This window comes from Typopeltis vanoorti, chromosome 26 (assembly GCF_054136105.1).
Source record: "Typopeltis vanoorti isolate ZY-2024b chromosome 26, IOZ_Tvanoo_1.0, whole genome shotgun sequence".
Taxonomy (NCBI): domain Eukaryota; kingdom Metazoa; phylum Arthropoda; class Arachnida; order Uropygi; family Thelyphonidae; genus Typopeltis; species Typopeltis vanoorti.
In genome coordinates this window covers 32,495,086-32,515,696 of record NC_143574.1, presented here as the reverse complement: position 1 = coordinate 32,515,696, position 20,611 = coordinate 32,495,086, and the positions used below count along the sequence as shown (strand labels likewise).

Below are 20,611 nucleotides of genomic sequence, written 5' to 3'. Positions count from 1 at the left end.
TTAAACAACCAACACCCCAGAGTCCAGTTCACCTTAGAAAAACAGGAAAACAACACCCTCCCCTTCCTAGACACTTTAATCACCCACCAGCTTGATGGATCTTTGGTTTTCTCTGTTTACAGAAAACCCACCCACACTGGCAGATACATTCACCAGCAATCCCCCCCCTCACAACAATATGGGGTGATAAAAACACTATATAACAGGGCAAAATTAATCTGCTCAGATGACAAGGCCCTGACTATTGAACTAAACCACATCCTCAACACTTTCTTAGCCAATGTCTATAACCCCAAAAAAATCCAAAAAATACTAAAACCTGTAAACTACAAACTCCCCTCCCTCCACAATAAAGATTACACCATGTCTATCACCATCCCCTATATCCAGGGCACCTCTGAGAAAATAACCAATATCCTCAAAAAATATGACCTTACTTCCTGTTACAGACCATATAAAAAGTTGGCATCCCTCATCTGCTCTACAAAAGACCAACCACTTCCCCTAGACCTACCTGGTGTATACCAGGTCCCTTGCAGCTGCAAATTGTCCTACTTTGGCCAAACAGGCAGAACAACAAATATCAGGATTTCAGAACACCAAGACTACATCCGGTTTCACCAGTACAGCCGCTCTGGGCTGGCAGACCATACCCACCATAAAATTCGTTGGAAGAAAACAAAAATAATTCATCGCAGCAAGTTTAAATACGAAAGATTATTCAAAGAATCTTCAGCAGCTCTAAAAAACGTTCCTAACCTCAACAAATTTGGGTGCATGAAACTGCCCCAAATTTGGGAGATTTTCATTATGAGAACTTCAGCCCAACTGCCAAGACTACCAAATTAGCCCACAAGAGGGCACCATTAGGACTTTAGGAACAATATTAGTTTCTTACTTTCTTCCTCATTTGCTTTGTGTTAGTTCCTGAGTGCACATACCATATCTTTATGTTCCTGAAGATGGCAATGTGACGTTGCCGAAATATAGAAGTCATTCATTAAAGTTACCTTTAATTAATATACTTTATATGCGTTGTTAATTCCATAAACCAATTACCAAATACATAGTTGTTTCACGTATCTTACCAAGTCGTCAATCTGTAGGGGGGGGGAGGTAGAGTATCCAGCTTCCTGCAGGCTGGTTTTCAGTTTTGCACATGAATTTGAAAGGATTTCGAACTCGTGGCTAATGTTCTTGATCTTGAATCTGATTATTTTTTTTATGGTCGACTTTATAATCATATAAGTTAAACTGGGAGCCAGTAAGTTTTTTTATTCTGTGGTTGATACTTTCTTGTCTGTGAGAGAAGGTCTCCACCTCCATTTTGGACTCCGATGTTGTGGAGTCTGTGCTTCTTTTGGAGCGGTTTCGATGTTTTTTCTCCATTTTAGAAGAATTCGCTTCCTTGACTACGTCACATATTTTGCTACGGCTGATTGGTCACCTTAACTCTGAACTGTTTTAACAAGGTTCTAAAACATAGATCTCTTAAGCACATTTAAAAACAACCATTTTGGTCCTGAAACACAGTTTTCCTTTGCTTATTTTACCAGGACAATATTAGTTCTAAACACAGATTTCCTTAGCTTATTTAATATTAATAATCTCGGTTGAGTTGATATACCTTTGAGTGAATATATATACAGTACTCCCTTAGCCCTGTTCCTGGAAGTATAAGCATCCTTAGGTTTTCATTGTCTCTGTGTTGGGTCGGAAACAAATTGGCTTACGGATAGTGAGTCAGCCCGTTTTCCGACACAACACGACCTTTATTGAGGTCTCGTCAGTGAGAGCCAGACCAAGAAGAGGTGATATTAAGGCAGAAGCAATGGAGAGGTCATATTTACTTATATGAGTTGCCAAAAGGTGTACTACCTTATTGTTAAATTACTCTGGATTTAGAGAAAGATGTTGAAAGTTTATTTTCCACTTCGTTAGACTATAATAAATTTAGTTTAATCCTTTATCCAAGTGTAAGCAAACAAAGTTAGCACCAGAAGTATCTTCAGGACTGAGGCAACTTGTAGTAAAGGTGGACCAAACTCTCATCACTCCTTGTCTCAGTATCTCACATAATGTAAAGCACATCTTGCAGATATGTATAATGCTATGCATTAAGGGAAGGGCCACTACCCAGGCCGGTTTCAACCTTTATTGGGGGACTCATCAGTGGGAACCAGACCCAGAAGAGGTGATACTTAGGCAGAAGCAAAGGAGAGATCATATTTACTTATACAAGTTGCCAAAATCTTCCCTTAATGCATAGCATTATACAAAGCCCATCTTCAAGGAAATGTGCTTTGCATTATGGGACATACTGAAACAATGAATGATGAGAGCTTTATGACACCTTTACTATGAGTTGCCTCAGTCCTGAAGATATATACTTCAGGAGCAAACTGTGTTTGCTTACACTTGGATAAAGGATTAAACTAAATTTATTATAATCTGACCAAGTGGAAAATAAACTTCCAACATCTTTCTCTAAATCCAGAGTAATTTAATAATAAGGTGGTACACATTTTGGCAACTCATATAAGTAAATACGACCTCTCCATTGCTTCTTCCTTAGTATTACCTCTTCTGGGCCTGGTTCCCACTGACAAGACTCCAATAAAGGTCGAAACTGGTCTGGGTAGTGGCCCTTCTCTTAATGCATAGCATTATACATATCTGCAAGGGGATGTGCTTGGCATTATGGGAGATACTGAGACAAGGAGTGATGAGAGCTTGGTCCACCTTTACTACGAGTTTACTATGAAATTATTAGTAACAACTCCTTCCAATCTATGTTACCATAGTTGAAATCCCACATAATAATTACCTGTGCTCCACTCATTCAATCTATTTGTCATTGCATACTATCTCCATCATCTTTCCCATCGCCTGGTTTATAGCAGCGCCCAACTGTATATTTTGTTCTGATATAGAGCAGGGAATGGAAAAAATGATGGAGACAGTATCATCTCCATCATGGTTGCATTATGGAGATGATACTAATTTTGGTTGCAGTTCATCAGCTATCATCAATAACACTCCCCCCCACCCCCGATTCTTTTCTCTCTATTCTCACTGAACACACTATACCCTTCATATTTTATCCCACTAAGTATATCATATTCTGGTAGCCATGAGAGCCTCGGTAGCTCAGTCAGTATAGATGAAGCCCTTTGATTGGAAAGACCTGGATTCGATTCCCGTCAGTGATGTGAAGAACCTTTATTTGATCTATTTTGCCTAAGTGTGAGTTAGCGGGTCTCATATGGTAGGAGGGATTTTTTCACCTGGAAATTCAGGTTTTTCGTCCACCAGAATAGGCAAATCGGCCTCGTGAACACACACATGGAATACGAATACAGTCGTGAATACGTCCCAGCCATGTGCCGGTCCCTAGCCTAGATAAAATTGGAGGGTTGGGGAAAGCAATGGTGAACTACCCTGTAAAAACTTGGAGTAGCTTGTAGGCAACAAAGTCACCTATGGTCAGAAACAACTAAAAGGGAAAGCCAATAGTAGCCATGTCTCACTAATGCCAATAACGTTTGTCAAAAATTCCTCCTGCTTGTTCCTAATGCTCCTGGCATTAGCGTACATAAGTACAAAGCCCTTTAGGGTCATCCCTATCCTGATGCTTTATATTAACTATCCCATTCTGGTTTGTTACTAGTGGTACTAACTTGGGCATATTATACTCATTCTTACACTCAGGTGCCTGACTGATGTCTGCATATCCACTCAACAACTTACCTGAAAGCTCTAGATTCCTGGATTCTACACATTCACTTTCACCTCATTCAACAACACTTTTTCCAGTGTCCAAACACCAAATCCATTCGGATGCAAACCATTCTTCTTGTATAAATCTTTTTGCCTGTCAAACTCACTCCACACATCCACAAACTCCACACCACTCCTCCTGCATAATGTAAGCATCAAGTCATTTGCTTTTAAATATTTATATTAATTCACTATTTGCTATTATCCACAAACAACTGAACATGCCCAACCAAATCTTTCTTAATATCAATAACATTCAGGTTAAACAGCAACGGCCTGAAAACAGACCTGAGGCACACCACTGGTGACTTTCCTCTTCCAGGATATTGTTCCCCCATACACAACTTGCTGATACCTATCAGATACCCAATCTCCGATCTATTGCACCAATCTAATATCTCTAGTTTGATTATCAACTCATGCTGTAATCTATCAAAAGCCTTTGCAAAATTGAAGTATGCTACTGTATATCCCTCTCCTCTGTCCAATGAAGCTGTCACCTTATTGAAATAAGTAAGTGGATTACTAAAGCATGATCTCTCTTTAGAAATTCCATGCTGTTCATTGAAGATAACACTATTGTTGCCAACCCAATTCTGGATATTAGTTCTCACAAGTCTCTCCAACACTTCAACCACAACATTTGACACACATATATAGGCCTATAATTTGATGATTGAGTTGTATCACCTTCCTTATGAAGCAGCACAATCTTGCAAATCTTTCACTCCTTTGGAACTAACTCGATCCACTGCAAAACTCATATTAAACAAATATGTCAAGATAAATGCCAACTCCCAGGCTCGTTACTTCCAAATATGTTGTGATATATTATCAAGTCCCACAGCTTTATTAACATCAAGTTTGCTTGATTCCACATATAACTCTTGCTCACTAACAGTCAGTCTCTTCTCCCCATCATCAACTGCTTCCAATCACTCCATGATGTCACATTCACAGAATGAAAGATTATTATGAACTGTTAATTAAGTATCTCAACTATATCTTCCAAAGCAGTTGTTCTTAACCATTTTCTCCAATCAATGTCATCCTTCATAATCATTCTTATTTTTGCTGGCTACATATCAAAAGAACTCACTGGGATTCTTTTAGCCTTTATTAGCTAACTGCTGCTCATACTTCACTTTTGATACCCGTACCAACCAAGCCAACCTCTTAACTGTTCTTTGTAATCATCATGGAAATGATTTTTACCACTTCTCTTATGTTCCTTCCATAATGCCTTTTTCCTCTGTATTGCATGCTTAATCTCTTCTTTTATCCATTTCGCTCTTGCATTATTTAACCTTCAGACCCTTGGAATACATTTATACATTGCATCTACTAGACAGTTCCTGGATATCCCCTAATCTGCACTGATCTCCTTTCCATCTAACTCCTCATTCTATGCTACACCTTCAAGCTGTCTCCTGAGTTCCTCATAATCACCAGCATTGTGGTTCCACATATGGCCTCTCCTCACAGAGGTCCTCACACTGCTGGTACCCACCCATATAATCACTTCGTGGTCACTCTCACAAACTGGAGGATAATTTGACACATCATTTATAATTCAATCTTCTGATGAGATGATCAAATTCAAGACCCTAAGTCCTCATGTGCCTTCTGTTATATACTATATGAGGTAGTTTCCCTCAAAATTTCAAGAAACTGATTTTCTTTACTTCCAGTTGCTATCTGATCATTCCAGTCTATACTGACATAATTAAAATCGCCCATAATGATCACCCTTTTCTTACTTGCTTGGATAATTTGATTATACATTTCATGTTCACTACCATCCACATTACCTGGTCATTAAAAACATCCAACTAAGTGTTTCATTCTATTAACCTCTATTTCACACCATACTGCCTCAAAAGCCTGGCACTATTTACCTCTTGCATCTCTACCTTATATGAACATAACTCTTTCTCTGTAATCAATAGCACTCCCCCCTCCATTTATACCTTTTCTATATTCACGAAACACATCATACCTTCCATCTCTATTCCTGTTAGGATATCCTCTCATTCAACCATGTCATTTGCCTTGTTTCTTACACTTCTAGCGTTTGTATACAAATATACCAGTTCATTCCTGGATCTTTAACAAATTCCACTGATACCATTTATTAGTTTTAACTTCCCCATGCTAAACTTGAGCCATTTCTTTTTCTCCTTTTTCATCTTAGAACATTCTTTGAATCCAACTCTTGTTTTAACCTTGATCCCAGGTCATCCTCTTTCCTTTTTTGTCTACACATGTATTCACGTCCTCTTGGAGCATCAGCCTTTCTTATGCTGTGTTTTCTGTCTACCCTGATCCTCCTCATTTCTTTGTTTGTCTTGCACACTTGTTCTCTCATTCTCTATACTCATGCTACTCACTTCTTCATTCATACTCTCTCTCTTTCACATGGTTCTTACTTGATCTGATTCATTCTCTAGACTCGTTTCTCTGCCTTCCAGCACCAGTTTCTCCAAATGACTCACACTAGAATCATTCTAATGCAGTCCATCACTCTTATACAATTTAATTCATCATTAACATTCACAGACTTCACTCAATATCTCATTTCAACAATCTCATACCTGGGCAACACACTGACTGCCTTTCCCATCATGCTATTATCTTCTATCTGTCTCAATAACTTCCTCATATCCAATTGTATGTGTTCCTTGTTCCCAGTGAAGTCAATTATCCCTATTACCACTATCAACTCTTTTTCTCGCTTACTGCTCATATCTTACTGCTCAAGCCTCAAGGACTCTATTCATTTTACCTCCAGGAAAAACAAACCTTGTACATCTTGTTTATCACACCTCTAATAATCAAATCCCCATACAACACCTTGCAGGTCTTTCCTTACCTCTTTCATACTGATATCATTCAATTTCATCATTTTCACTCTTCTGTACATTTCTACAGTTTTCTTAATTTCACTCCGTATCTGTTTCATCTCTTGCCTCATCTTAAACAACTCAGCTTTCAAATCTGATTTCACATTTTTGCTCTCAATCAATCTCTCAATTTTGTTGACAGCCATACACATTTGTTTGCAGTCAATGCTGCTCACCACTCAATCTTTAATTGCACTCTGTTTATCAACTTCTGCTACATTCGTATCATTTTCATCTTTCTCACTATTTATTGTTAAGTTTATCAGATTTTAAGTTTATCTCATTTGCTTTTTCAAAACTTTCTTTATCAGTTTTTTGCTGATCTCTTACACCACTCCTCTTTTCTATCTGATGAACAATCCTCCTCCTTGTCGCATTCTCACTCCTAACACTTTCAGTTACCAATATGTTATCACTCATCAAGTCCTCAATCAGCTGACACTTCACACACACACACACACACACACCCTCCTTCCATCCGCCTTTAATATCCATAATTTATCTACATAATTGAATGAAAATTTGTGAAATGTGAGCACACTTCACATTTCACAAATGACTGAAATCAAAATTAAATTCCTGCAAAGACAAAGCCTCTGCCATCTTTCCTGGGTCAGTTACTAAACTAAGCTGTGAGTTTAACAATTCCATAAATAAACTTAAACAAACGCACACACTAAAAACACTGCAAGCACACCACTTTTACAGCAACTCTTACTCATAAACATCTACTTATTTGCAATTAATTATTCCAAAAAACTTATCTGAAACAGGAGCCTTCTTTACACACACCGCTACTTCTAATCGCGACACTATTGACACAACATATGGGAGACTAAGGCAAGTGATGTGAAGTCCTTAGCCTCTATATACAAGTAGTCCAGTCGTGAAGTTTTCTCATGTGCAAACTTTGTTTGCTTACACTTGAATAAAGGATTAAACCAAGAATATAATTTCTTGGAATCTTTAATTTATAATATAATCAAGCGAAAAAACTCAGTTAAATTAAACAGTTTGATCAAATAAGTTGCAGGTTCCCTTATACATTGACATATAACACATACTGATATCCCATTTGAATTAAGGTTGTGTAGTATCCTTAGCACCTCCAACCTCTTTCTCCTATCACCAAATGTCACACCTGGCACTGCAGTATCTCTGCCTGAATGTTACACCCTTGCTGAATGAGTGCTAAGAGTCAGCTATTTTGTGTCTGCTATTTCCCCACCATCAACACTCATTCCATAGTCATTCTTCATGTTACATATCACATAGTAAAAGAACTGTTGGATATTTTCTTTGGCCTAATCAGCTGTCATTCTCTTATAATCTATTTTTGTCTACCTTTCCATGAGTCAGTCTCATGAATTTGCTGAGCAGATGCCTCTTTATATATGCTACTCATGAGTGTAACTCCTGCCTAATTTATCCTTCAAATTCTGGGTTGATCTGATATTGCTTTCTGAAAAACTCCTTGTCGATTTCCCATGCACTGCTAATATGTCTTCCCTTTAAAGTCTTATATCCTGCAATGCTGCCAGCTGGCTCTTCAATTTATCATAATTGTCTGCCTTGTAATTCTACTTATATCATTTCTTAACTTAAAATTCTGTCTAGCAATTTCCCAAATCAGGACCTAATGTTTCCAGTGGATGAAATTAGACTAAATTTCAGTTACTTCCAAGTGCCATTTGTTGCATGCTGTCATGGATAATTATATATTTTTAGGTAGGTGTATAAATTGCATTTCCTTTCCCTCCTGTGATCATTCTCCCTTCCAATCAATATTTCATTAGGTGAAGTCTTACATAATATTTACTCACACTGCACTCATTGTGCTGATGCATATATTCCCTTGCTCCCTCTGGCATATAGCATTACCCAAATGTGTATTTCATCTTGTTATCTACTATTCCACACTAGACGGCTTTTTGAATTTTTTTTCAATTTCCCTAAAAATCTAAAACCCACAATCACAAAGCATCTACAGATCAGTCATGAGATTGGTGTGACATTTTTCTTTAACTTTGACAAACCTTTATTTATTATGGAAATAGAGGGATTTTATCCATAATCTCAGTAATTTCATCCCTCAGAATATTCGAAGAAAGTACTTTTACATAGATAGCTTTATAGACATATGTCAAGCAAGTAAGGTTAGTTGAACTGCAACCATGCCGTAGCACTTGATAACACGCTAACATTCTAGAACAAGAACTAAGGAATTGGAAGATATTTCATGTCCTTGCTATTCAAAGAATCATTAAGAAACAGTTAAAAACAGATTATCATTGATTCTGGTTAGAATAAGTGGCTTCTGGACTATCTTTGCATCATTGATAATTATACAATCTCACACACATATGACAGTAGATTAGTTCACACACTGATAATGTCTTACATATAAGACATCAGTGTGTGTGCAAAGAACAACGGAGGAATTTGAACAAAAGTACAGAGTGTATGCCTTCAATTAGGATCCCCATATACCTACAGTTGTATGTTTTTTAAGTTAAACTATTAGACTAAAATGATAATTAAAATAAATTATTATTATTATTATTATTATCATCATCATTATCCGAACTCCATGGAGTCAGAGACTCATCGTGGGTCTCTTACAAAATGCTCATTCAACCATGGCTTAAACTGATTCAATGTGTCTACATTCACAACATACACTCAGGCAATGCATTCCACTAACCAACCGCTCTCCATGCAAAGAACCTCCTCCTCACTCCTCTGCTCACACCCTCTTTATACAGTTTCCAGTGAGGGTGCCTTGGTTTACCCCCCCTCCCATTCTATGAAAAATATCTTTGATGTCAACCTGATAACAACCCCTGATCAGCTTATATGTCACAATCACACCTCCGCCCCCCGAATGTAAATTGCCGAGCCATCAGGCTGGGCAATTTACATTCTCTCAATACCGTTAAAATAATATTATTATTATTATTATTATTATTATTATTATATGGAGTCAAAAGACTCTTCGTGGGAGGTCCTTCCTAAGAACATAAAGTCTGTCAAGACTCATCGAGGGGAGGTTACCGCTAAGCAACACAAAGTCTATCATACCACTCCTTAAACTCATTGCCCGTTCTCGCCCTCACCAACGTATCAGGCAATGCATTCCGTGGCTCAACCACCCTCCATGCAAAGAAACCACTCCTCACCCTCTTGCTCACAGTTTCCTTTCGTAACTTCCAGGGATGACCTCTTGTCATCACTCCTTCTCGCTGTTCAACCAAGTAAAAGAACTCCCCAGTGTCAACCCTGTAACACCTCTCAACAGTTTAAAAGTCTCAATCATATCACCTCTCCTTCTTCTATCCACCAAACTCTGCAGTCCACATTCCCTCAGCTGATTCTCATAACTATCCTTGTAAAGTCCTGAGACCATCTTTGTCATCTGTCTCTGTATCTTTTTCATAGTTAATTTATCCCCTTCAAATCCTAGGGACCAACACTGAGAACAATAATCCAAGTGTGGTCTGATCAGAGACTTATACAACGGAATGATAGCCTTCTTATCTCTGCAGGTCAGTGTCCTTCTCATAATTGCAGCAATTCTCTGTGTTACCTTCACCACCTTTGCAATATGTCCCCTAAACGTCAGGTTTCTGTCAATCATCAACCCCAGATCTCTTGTCTCCCCAACTTCCTCCAGTATAACTCCTCCCATAGAGTATGCAGCATCCCATCGATGTTTCCCAAACCTGAAGACCTTACATTTTGCTGCATTAAACTGAAATCACCCATTCATTTGCCCATCTATCTAGCTTATTCAAATGCTCTTGCAGGGCTACCACATCTGCACGATTACTAATAATCCTTTACAGCTTCGCTTCATTTGCAAACAACTGAATATCCCCTTGCAATCCACTGGCAATGTCATTGATATAAAGGTTAAACAACATAGGTCCTAGTATTGAGCCCTGTGGGACCCCACTTGTAACCTTCTGTCTCCTTGAAACTGCTCCACCTTACACAACTCTCTGATACCTATCAGACAGCCAATCCTGAATCCAGTTGACCAATCTGACATCCAGACCCATGTGTTGCAACTTAAATATCAGCTTATCATGTGGCACTCTGTCAAATGCCTTTGCTAAGTGTAAGAAAATTGCAGTATATACCTTTCCGTCATCTAATGTTCTTGTAACTTTATTATAAAAGGCTAGCATATTGCTAAAACAAGAGCGTCCTTTCACAAATCCATGTTGATTCTCACAGATAACATTACCCTCATCTGCCCAGTGCTGTATACAGTCCCTCACTACTTTCTCCAAGATCTTAACAACTACTGATGACACACAGACTGGTCTATAATTAGACACTTCGAGTCTGTTACCACCCTTATGCAATGGCACTATCTTACCTTTCTTCCATTCCCTGGGCACCTTTGCCGAAGCTAGACTTTCATTGAAAAGCCAGGTTAAAGGCACTGTCAGTTCCCTAGCACATTCTCTCAAAACTCGTGGTGAAATACCATCCAGTCCCAAAGCTTTATTGACATCCAGAGTTCTCAGTATCTGAAACATACTCTCCTCCTGTACCTCTAAACCTTGAACCTGCCCTATCCCTCTAGCATTAAAACTGACTCCTCCAGGATGAAATACTCCAATAAAGTGGTCAATGAACAATTCTCCTATGTCCTCTGCATCAGTCACTCTATTCCCATTTTTATCCCACAATATCATTCTTCCATAGTCATTTCTCCTCCTACTGGCCACATAGCTAAAAAATTCCCTAGGATTTTCTTTGGATCTTAGGGCCAATCTCCTCTCATATTCCAGTTTCGCTTTCCTTACCACACTACTCACTCTTCTGGCCTGTGTCTTATATTCTCCATGAATCCTCTCTTCACCTGTCTCCTTATATCTCTTCCATAGCCTCTTTTTCACATGCAATCCTTGTTTAATATTGTTTGTCATCCACTTTACGCCAAATTGTGTCCTCTTCTTCACTCGTGGTATACAACTTACCATTGCTGCTAACAAATATTCTTTCAAAATTTCCCACGCACTAACGATATCACGGCCTTCCAGTTCCTCCCTCTATAAAACTTCCCGAAGTTGACGTCTAAGACTATTATACTCACCTGCATTATAATTCCACATAAGTTCCCATCTCTTTGATACTCCTTCATGTCTATTCATTTTCCAAGTCAAAACTATATGGTCACTCTCTCCAACTGGTGGAAGAGATGTCATCTCAGTTATTATCAACTCTTCTGATGCTATAACCAAATCTAAAACACTTGAACCTCTTGTTCCTTCTGTTACATGTTGCCTAAGACATTTGTCCCTCAAGAATTCTAGAAATTCCATTCCACTATTGCTACATGCATCTTCCTCTCTACAATTTATACTACTGTAGTTAAAATCTCCCATAACAATCATTCTTCTTGCACTTGCCAAACTTAGCTGTCTAAACATCTCCTGGTCTCCATCCTCCTTGCTCCTGGGTCTGTAGCAACACCTAACTAAATATCCTGTCTTGCCTACCTCTACCTCACACCATATGCTTTCAAAATCATTTGACTCACTTCCTTCCAAAGCCTCCACTCTTAGAGGACATAGGTCATCACTTATCATAAGCAGTACCCCACCACCAAGCTTTCCCGTCCTATCCTGACGAAAAATGCTATACCCAGCAGCTTTTATTCCTGTTATTATATCCCTTTCTGTCAACCACGTCTTAGTGATCCCAATAATTTTTAGCCCGGCTGATGCTATCTGCACCACCAATTCCTCTCCGTTATTCCGGATACTCCTGGCATTAGTATAAAGCATATAAATGCCATTGTTTCTATATCCAGCATTATCCCTTCTAGACTCCACTGGGCTCAGCGCTACATGACATTATCTCCCTTCTCCCAAGTATCCATTCCCACAAGAGGCCACCCCTGCTATCATCCTCCCTGGGACACACTGACTCGTTCAGAACAGCAATCTCTCCAGATGCCTACGTCCTTCCTCATTCAAATGTAAACGGTCTCTCGCATACAATTCCTCTCTTTCCTCAAACACACTCCAAGCATCCACATATACCAGTCCTCTCTTGTCACACATTCTCGCTATTATGCCATTCAATATCACTGCTCTTCTGCTCAGCTCATCATTATCATACCTAGGCAACACACACACTATTTTTCCTCTCTCTGTCTTCTTCCATACAATCTCAAGCAAAAACCTCATATCTCTCACTGCCCGACTTACATTACCACTCAAGTCATTCGTTCCTACCATCACAATCATCTCATCTACCCTTTCACCTCTCTTAATTGCCATAGCCACCCTTTCTATTGTTCCTCCTGGCAAACACTCCTCACGCATCCTATCTTGAACACCACGGATCATTGAGTCGCCATACACCACACCTCTTACCATTCTCTCCTCTTTTTTCATTCCCATAGGTCTCTCTCATTCCCTCTCCTCTACTGCTATTCTCTCTTCTAGCATTCCCATACCTCTTCTCCTTCTGTTTCCATTCTCTCCTCTTCTAGCACTCCTATACATCTCTCTCATTCCCTCTCTCCTACTGTTTCCATTTTCTCCACTTCTAGCACTTCCATATCCCTCTCTCATTCCATCTCAGCTACCGTTTCCATCCTCTTGTCTTCTAACATTCCCATACCTCTCTCTCATTCCATCTCACCTACCGATTCCATTCTCTCCTCTTCTAGCACTTCCATATATCTCTTTCATTCCGTCTCTCCTACTGTTTCCATCCTCTCGTCTGCTAGCATTCCCATACCTCTCTCTCATTCCCTCTCTTCTACTGTTTCCATTGTCTCCTCTTCTAGCACCCCTATACCTCTCACTCATACTCCCTAAATTCTCTCTCTCTCCTACTCTGATTCTCCTTGCATTCATCTCTTCCATTCTCCTAATCTTATCTTTCATACTTCTGCTCTCATTCACAACACATTCCACCTCCTCTTTCAACTCATCTATCTCCCTCTGCAGGTCAGTCACTCTTAATCTAAATTCACTCTCCCAAACAAAACCATCTCCTAAACTTTCACAGTCACTCACGCCTTCCACAGTATCAACTATTATTTTCTCATTTATATATATATTTTTTTCATTCTCCCCTATCACACTACTTGTCTTTCTACATTCATTCCCCGTTCCTGGAGCAACAAGGTCGGATATTAATATTTCTAATGCACTTATTTCCTCCCACTGCCTCCATTTTGTGCACATACGCTCTCCACTCTCTTTCACAAGCCACATATCTAATTCCCGAGACGCATACATGCTGCAAGTACTGCATGCCACAAAGTCCCTTATGATATTGCTAATAATTGAGTTCTTAAATGGCGGAGGACTTGGCGATATGCCACTTGAAACTGCTGCTGAATCCGTCATCATTCCTTACCTGCCGAGTAGCGTAATCGTTAATTAATCAATTAATAAATTCCATTAAATAAATAAAAAAAAAGTACAAACAAAACATTTAAGTACACTAAATAAAATGAAATATAACTAAATACAGTAATGAAAACTTAGCTTCATTTTGTCTTCCACCTTATATGCATTTGATTCCCGACGGTATCCAAAATATATTATATCGCGACAGCAACTAACTTCCAAAAAACAACCACTGAAGTACACTCGTATTCACAGAAACAATTTAGCACTCAAAAACGTAGAAAAACGGGGAAAAAAACGGACTATTCACCAATTAAAAATCACTTTGAAATATATTGCTTGATTATTGATTTAAGGTATATTGATTTAATACTGTTGAGAATAACAGTTCCTCAAACTTCAGGGATAATAAGGCAGTCATTGCAGTTAAGGTTTGATTGATGAAATATGGTTATAGCACTCATTGTTGTGTTTCCCATCCAATCCCACTGTTTGAGATTTCAATTCTATGCTGTTCCAGGCCATTCTCACTGATGATGTCTTACAATATGTGAGACAAAATATTTGTACAATAAATAATTTTCTACTGTGGTGCACATTATTATTATTATTATTACGGGCAGCACTCTGGCAGCTTATTCCACTCATTTACCACTAACCAACACAATAATACAAATTATGTATTATGATGGTAATTTTCCTCTCATGGATTTCTTCTCATAGACATAGATTCCTCTCATAATGACTAGAATCAAATTTAGGTCTTCTCCAATCAAACAGTACAACATACCATTGTCCCTCCAACTAAGCTACTGAGGCACTAAATTATCACCTGGTATTGTCTTTGCCACATACTATCATCTAATTGTGTGTGGCAAAGACTGTTGTTAATGCTGTTAATTTTATATTTGTGTATTCATTTTCTAGGTATAATATTTTAAGAAATGATTAAACAATTCAAACAAATCAAATTTTTTATTTAAAAAAGTGAAATATATTTGTCTTTATTTCAGGATCAATGTAAGAAATATGGATATGACCTTAAGAGGTATATCTTTCTGATAATATCTGCATTAAATATAAAACATTCATTACTTTTTTTTAAAGAGATGTTATTATAAAATATGAATTTTTGTGAGTACTTTATATTTGTTCTTCAATTTCTCTAATTCCTGTCTCTTTACTCTTTGTTGTTGTTGTTCTTTTCCTTCTTGTTATTATTATCCACAGACCTCCATGGAGTCAAGAGAAACTCATTGTGGGAGGTCCTACTCTCACTTAAAAAAAAAAAAAATTGATTATAATAGTAAATAAATTATTTTCCCAATAAATAGAATGTTAATTGTGTAAACACACTAAGATGAAGGGAACTTAATCAGACACTGAAAATAATCCAATAAACATTACAGCTGATCTATGTCCATTGTAATAATAAAAAAAATGAAAAATGTAAATAGGAATTCCAAAAATTTATATTGTGGTTTAAAAAGAGAGGCCCTTGCTCTTGATGGTTTAAAACAATGTGTGTGTATATATATATATAACGTTTTTACCTTGGGTATACTATACATTAAAGATACCAAGCAATTTTATAAATTTGGTTTTAATCCTTTTTCCCAAGTAAGCAAAGACAGTTAAATCAAGTTTACGTCTGAAGTATTTTCAGGTCTGAGGCAACTTGCAGTAAAGGTGGAGTAAGCTCTGATCACTTTCCCTTAGTACCTCCCCTAATGCAAACCACATCTCCTTGCAGACATGTATGATGCTGCTATGCATTAAGGGAAGGGCCACTACTCAGACTGCTTTTGACCTTTACTGAGGTCTCGTCAGTGGGAGCCAGACCCTGAGATGCCAAGGTTGAAGTAATGCAGAACTTATAAATTTTACCTATAAAAGTTGTCACAAGGTGCTTTGATCTTATTAAATAAAAATATCAGGATGAGAGAAAGATGTAGAAAGTTTTTACCTTGGGTATACTATACGTTAAAGATACCAAGCAATTTTATAAACTTGATTTTAATACTTTTTCCCAAGTAAGCAAACAGACAGGTCAGTCACGTTTGCGCATGAAGTATTTTCAGGTCTGAGGCAACTCATGGTAAAGGCAGAGTAAGCTTTGATCACTTTCCCTTAGTAGGTGCAATCTTGACTGACCTGTCTGTTTACTTACTTGGGAAAAAGGATTAAAACCAAGTTTATAAAATTGCTTGGTATCTTTAACATATATAGATATATATGTGTGTGTATTACCTTGGGTATATATTATGTTAAAGATACCAAGCAATTTTATAAGCTAGGTTTTTTAATCCTTTTTCCCAAGTAAGCAAACAGACAAGTATGTCAAGTGTTTGCGGCTGCACATATTGCAACACTAGGGAAAACATATCAAACAATCCGATGAAAAATAGAGTGTAATATCGACCAGATAAACATTTACAAGGTAAGACAAGAAAGTAATTAAACAATGTATGAAAAACTTACCAAAAATAATTCTTTACGCAGTTAGCCAAAATGCAGTTTTTTATGATGCTTCCTGCCTTGAATGTTTAGAAGCCTAATGCATGTTAATAACATGAGTATATATGAACAGATTATCTCTATTGAAACAATGCTACAAATTCTAATTTTAACTATCTAAATAGTTATGGATGTAATATATGGATGTAATATATAAAATACATTGATATATTTCAAAGTGTTAAAAGAATGTGTGGTATGAATTTCAGAAATGGATGGATGGAGCTGTATAAGAGAGATGAACTGCATTTAAATGATTTTGCCATGAGTCAGCTGGAGAGAATATTACTAGAAGTGAGAGTAATGACTGAGGTGAATGGAAAATCTGAGGAAGCAAGAACTGATGTGGAAGAGCACGAAAGTAGAGTAAGAGAGTTTGTGAATGGAAAGGTAAGTGGCACAATGAAGGAAATGAGAGAGAAAAAGACAGAGAGAGAGAGAGAGAAGGAACACAAGACAGAAAGGGCAATGAGGAGGAAGGGGAGACACTGCATGAAAAAGGTGGATGTTGGATAAAGCAGATGTGAGAAGACAAGAAAGGATTGAGATTGCCAGGGATGCAAGGAGAGGGTAGAATATTTTGGAATGATGGAGTCATGCCCAGTAAGTGGTATCAGTGAGACTTGTTATAAAGCCAAAAAAGAATATTGTTTACAAATTCAGGAAGTATCTGAATATCTATAAGTATCTATAAGGGGAATGAAATTGTTACGCTGGTCAAGTTCATTCAGAAAGCAACTGTTGGTATAAATGAGACACGGTTGGATTAGAATAACATCTTGACAGGAACAGAGGGGAGGGGAATATGAATTTTGCCATTAAGACAGGAAGGTAGGAGGAGTGATGCTGATGTTTGCAGGGAAGATATGAACATTCAAAGTAACGATGTAAGAGGCAAAAAAGGCAGTATGGTGTGAGATAAAGGCAGACAAGATTAAATTGTTGGATGTTGCTGAAGACCTGGTAATATCAAGAGCAGTGGGAAGGATATGTATAGACAAATGAAAAGAGAGTGATCATTCTTATTATTAATATTATTATTACCCAAAGACCTCATGGAGTGAAAGACTCATCTGGGAGGTCCTTTTATCACACACACAGCTCATCATACCATGTCTTAAACACATTCAAACTCCTTGCAGACACCACACTCTCAGGCATTCCAATCATTCACAACTCTTCACGGAAAAAACCTGCCTCTCAGTACCCTACTCACACCCTCTTTATACAGTTTCCAGGGATGACCTCTGGTACTCCACTGATCTCCCACTATTTTCTGTAGAACTACTCCAGCATTGATCCTATAACAAACCCTTACCAACTTGTAGGTCTCTACAAGTTGGTAAGGGATTGTTTATCAGAAACTACCTTACTTACCTTACTCAGTCGTCTTTGGACCCTTTCCAACATCTCTTCATTGTTCTGAAAACCCAGTGACTAAATCTGTGCACAAGTGTCCATGTGTGGCCTAATCAAAGCCTTATACAAGAGAACAAGAATCTCCCAACTTCTACACATCAGTGTCCTCTGCATCATTCCCAGAAGCCTTCATGTTGTCTTCACAATTTTGATGATGTGTCCCCTAAACTTTAGATTCTTATCCACTATATCCCCAAGATCTCTTATTTCCTCTACTTCCAACAATATATTCTCACCAAGCATAAATTCTGCATCCCATCCACTTGCATTCTTCTGTATCAACCAGAAGAATGCAAGTGGTAGCAATCTGTTCCCATAAAAGCGAAAAGCTAGTGAGCTTGTGAATATGGAGAGCCTTCAATGAAGTAAACTGGCAAAGGTGTAGCTATGGGAGGGAGGAGGAGGAGGCGGTCCACCTGTGTGGCACTTCCTCACTCCATCGAATCTTTTCAATGATAAATATGAATGTCAACTAAATCGTGATCATGATGACATTAATAAGGAAGAGTTCCTTGTTGAGAGAAAAAGACTTCAGAGTTTTATTTCTGTTTGCTGCTATGCAAGATGAAACAGAGACATGGAAGGACTGTCCCTGTGAACTTTTGCAGTTAATTCTAAAATACAGTCTTGAGAACTCATTTCCAAATATTGTAATACTACTGCGAATTTTCCTCGCAAAAGTTTTTCAGGGCAGAGGCAAAATCGAGGAATAGCCTTTCATGTTTGTATTTCTGCAGTGTAATAGAGTGGGCTTCTTCCAGCGTATCCTGTGGCAGGTGACCAAAGCATGGTCAGCAAGTCCTGAGTGGCTATATTGGTGGAATCAGATGTAGTCCTTGTGTTCAGAAATTCTGATATTGGCTGCCCTGCCTGTTTGTCTGTTGTAGACGGTTTGCAACCTATGCAAAGGAAATACAACCTTAGAGACCTCATAAGAAATTGGCTTCTGCTCCAACCAGCCACATTCCCTAGACCTACTAGGTCCCTTGCATTTGTAAACTGTCCTACTATAGCCAAACAGACAGGACAGCAATATCAGAATTTCTGAACACAAGAATTATATCCAGTTCTATCAATGCAGCCACTTAGAACTTGCTGACCATGTTTTGGACACCTCCCACAGGATACACTGGAAAAAAGGCCACTATTACACTACAGCAAATGCAGACATTAAAGGCTATTCCTTGAATCTGCCTCATCCCTGAATGTATCTTAGGACATATGCTTCCATTAGGAAACACACATCCTAATATCTTCAGCCCAACAAACAGGACTATCCAATTCAGCCCACTAGGGACATCGTTTAGGACTATAGGCCTAACTTTGGTTGCCTTACCTCAGCCTCATTTGCTCAGTATGCATAAACATATCATTGTTTTTTGATCCTCGATGATGGCAAGTAACATTGCTGAAATATAGGAAAGTATTAAAGTTTGTATAATTAATATTTTGATATGCATTGTTATTTCCAGAAAAATAATAGTTATGAGTAACAAACATATAAGCTTATATACTAGAATTTCTATTATCCACGGAGATTCCATCATACTCAAGGGAATAGCAAGCTGAAGTTGAAGATATTCATATGACTAAATAGGTGAGCCTTTTTAAAATGCTGTTGGGATAATGTTATCCAGAACTGGGTGAAAATGAAACACCAGCTTACAGGTGGTGTAGCTAGAACTTTTGCCACCTGGGGTGGTCACTGAGTTTTTCGCTCCTCTCAATACACATTAAAAATACTACAAAAAGTCAAAATGACATATAGGGAAATAAATGAAAACACTGTGTTTATTTTTGAAGTTAAACTTTAATTCCAAACATTCTAAAATGTTATTTTTCTTGCTTTTCTGTTAGCAAAATCGTCGATGACATCGTCGAAGTCTACTTCATAGTAATGTAGGTAATTCTTGATCAGTTTTATTTAGAAAAACTCCTCTCACAATCAGCAACACTTACAGCAATTGTGAGGAAAATTCGCAATAGTATTACAATATTTGGAAATGAGTTCTCAAGACTGTATTTTAGAATTAACTGCAAAAGTTCACAGCGACCGTCCTTCCATGTCTCTGTTTCATCTTGCATAGCAGCAAACAGAAGTAAAACTCTGAAGTCTTTTTCTCTCAACAAGGAACTCTTCCTTATTAATGTCATCGTGATCATGATTTAGTTGAAATTTATATTTATCATTCAAAAGATTCGATGGAGTAAGGAAGTGCCACCCAGGCAGACCCCCCCTCCTCCCTCCTCTAGCTACGCCTCTGCCAGTTTACTTCATTGCAGGCTCTCCACATTTACAAGCTCACTAGCTTTTCGCTTTTATGGGAACATATTACTGCCATTTGCATTCTTCTGGTCGATACTAATGAAGATATCCATATATTAGAAGAAGAGCTTGCCAAGACACTGAACATTGGCCTTTGAATGATCCCTTCCATCATCTCAAACACTTTAGCAAACAAAGAATTTCAAAGAATATGATCTCAGCACATTTAGAAATATGAAACCTGCCAAAAAACTCAGCTTCCAAGATTCAACTACTCCCTAATATAGTAGTAAACTTACCTTCCTCCACCCTAAGCAATTAGTGCACTCAAACATAGCTAT

General features: G+C 38.1%; 1 protein-coding gene across 1 annotated transcript in view; it reads left to right on the top strand.

The window, feature by feature from the left end:
* LOC150092465 (uncharacterized) overlaps window positions 1–20,611 on the top strand; it is a 195,787-nt gene that overhangs the window by 2,247 nt on the left and 172,929 nt on the right. The window contains exon 2 of the mRNA XM_090414868.1: window positions 15,082–15,116. Coding sequence (XP_090270994.1) covers window positions 15,082–15,116 — 35 coding nt within the window. The remainder of the gene's footprint in view (window positions 1–15,081; window positions 15,117–20,611) is intronic.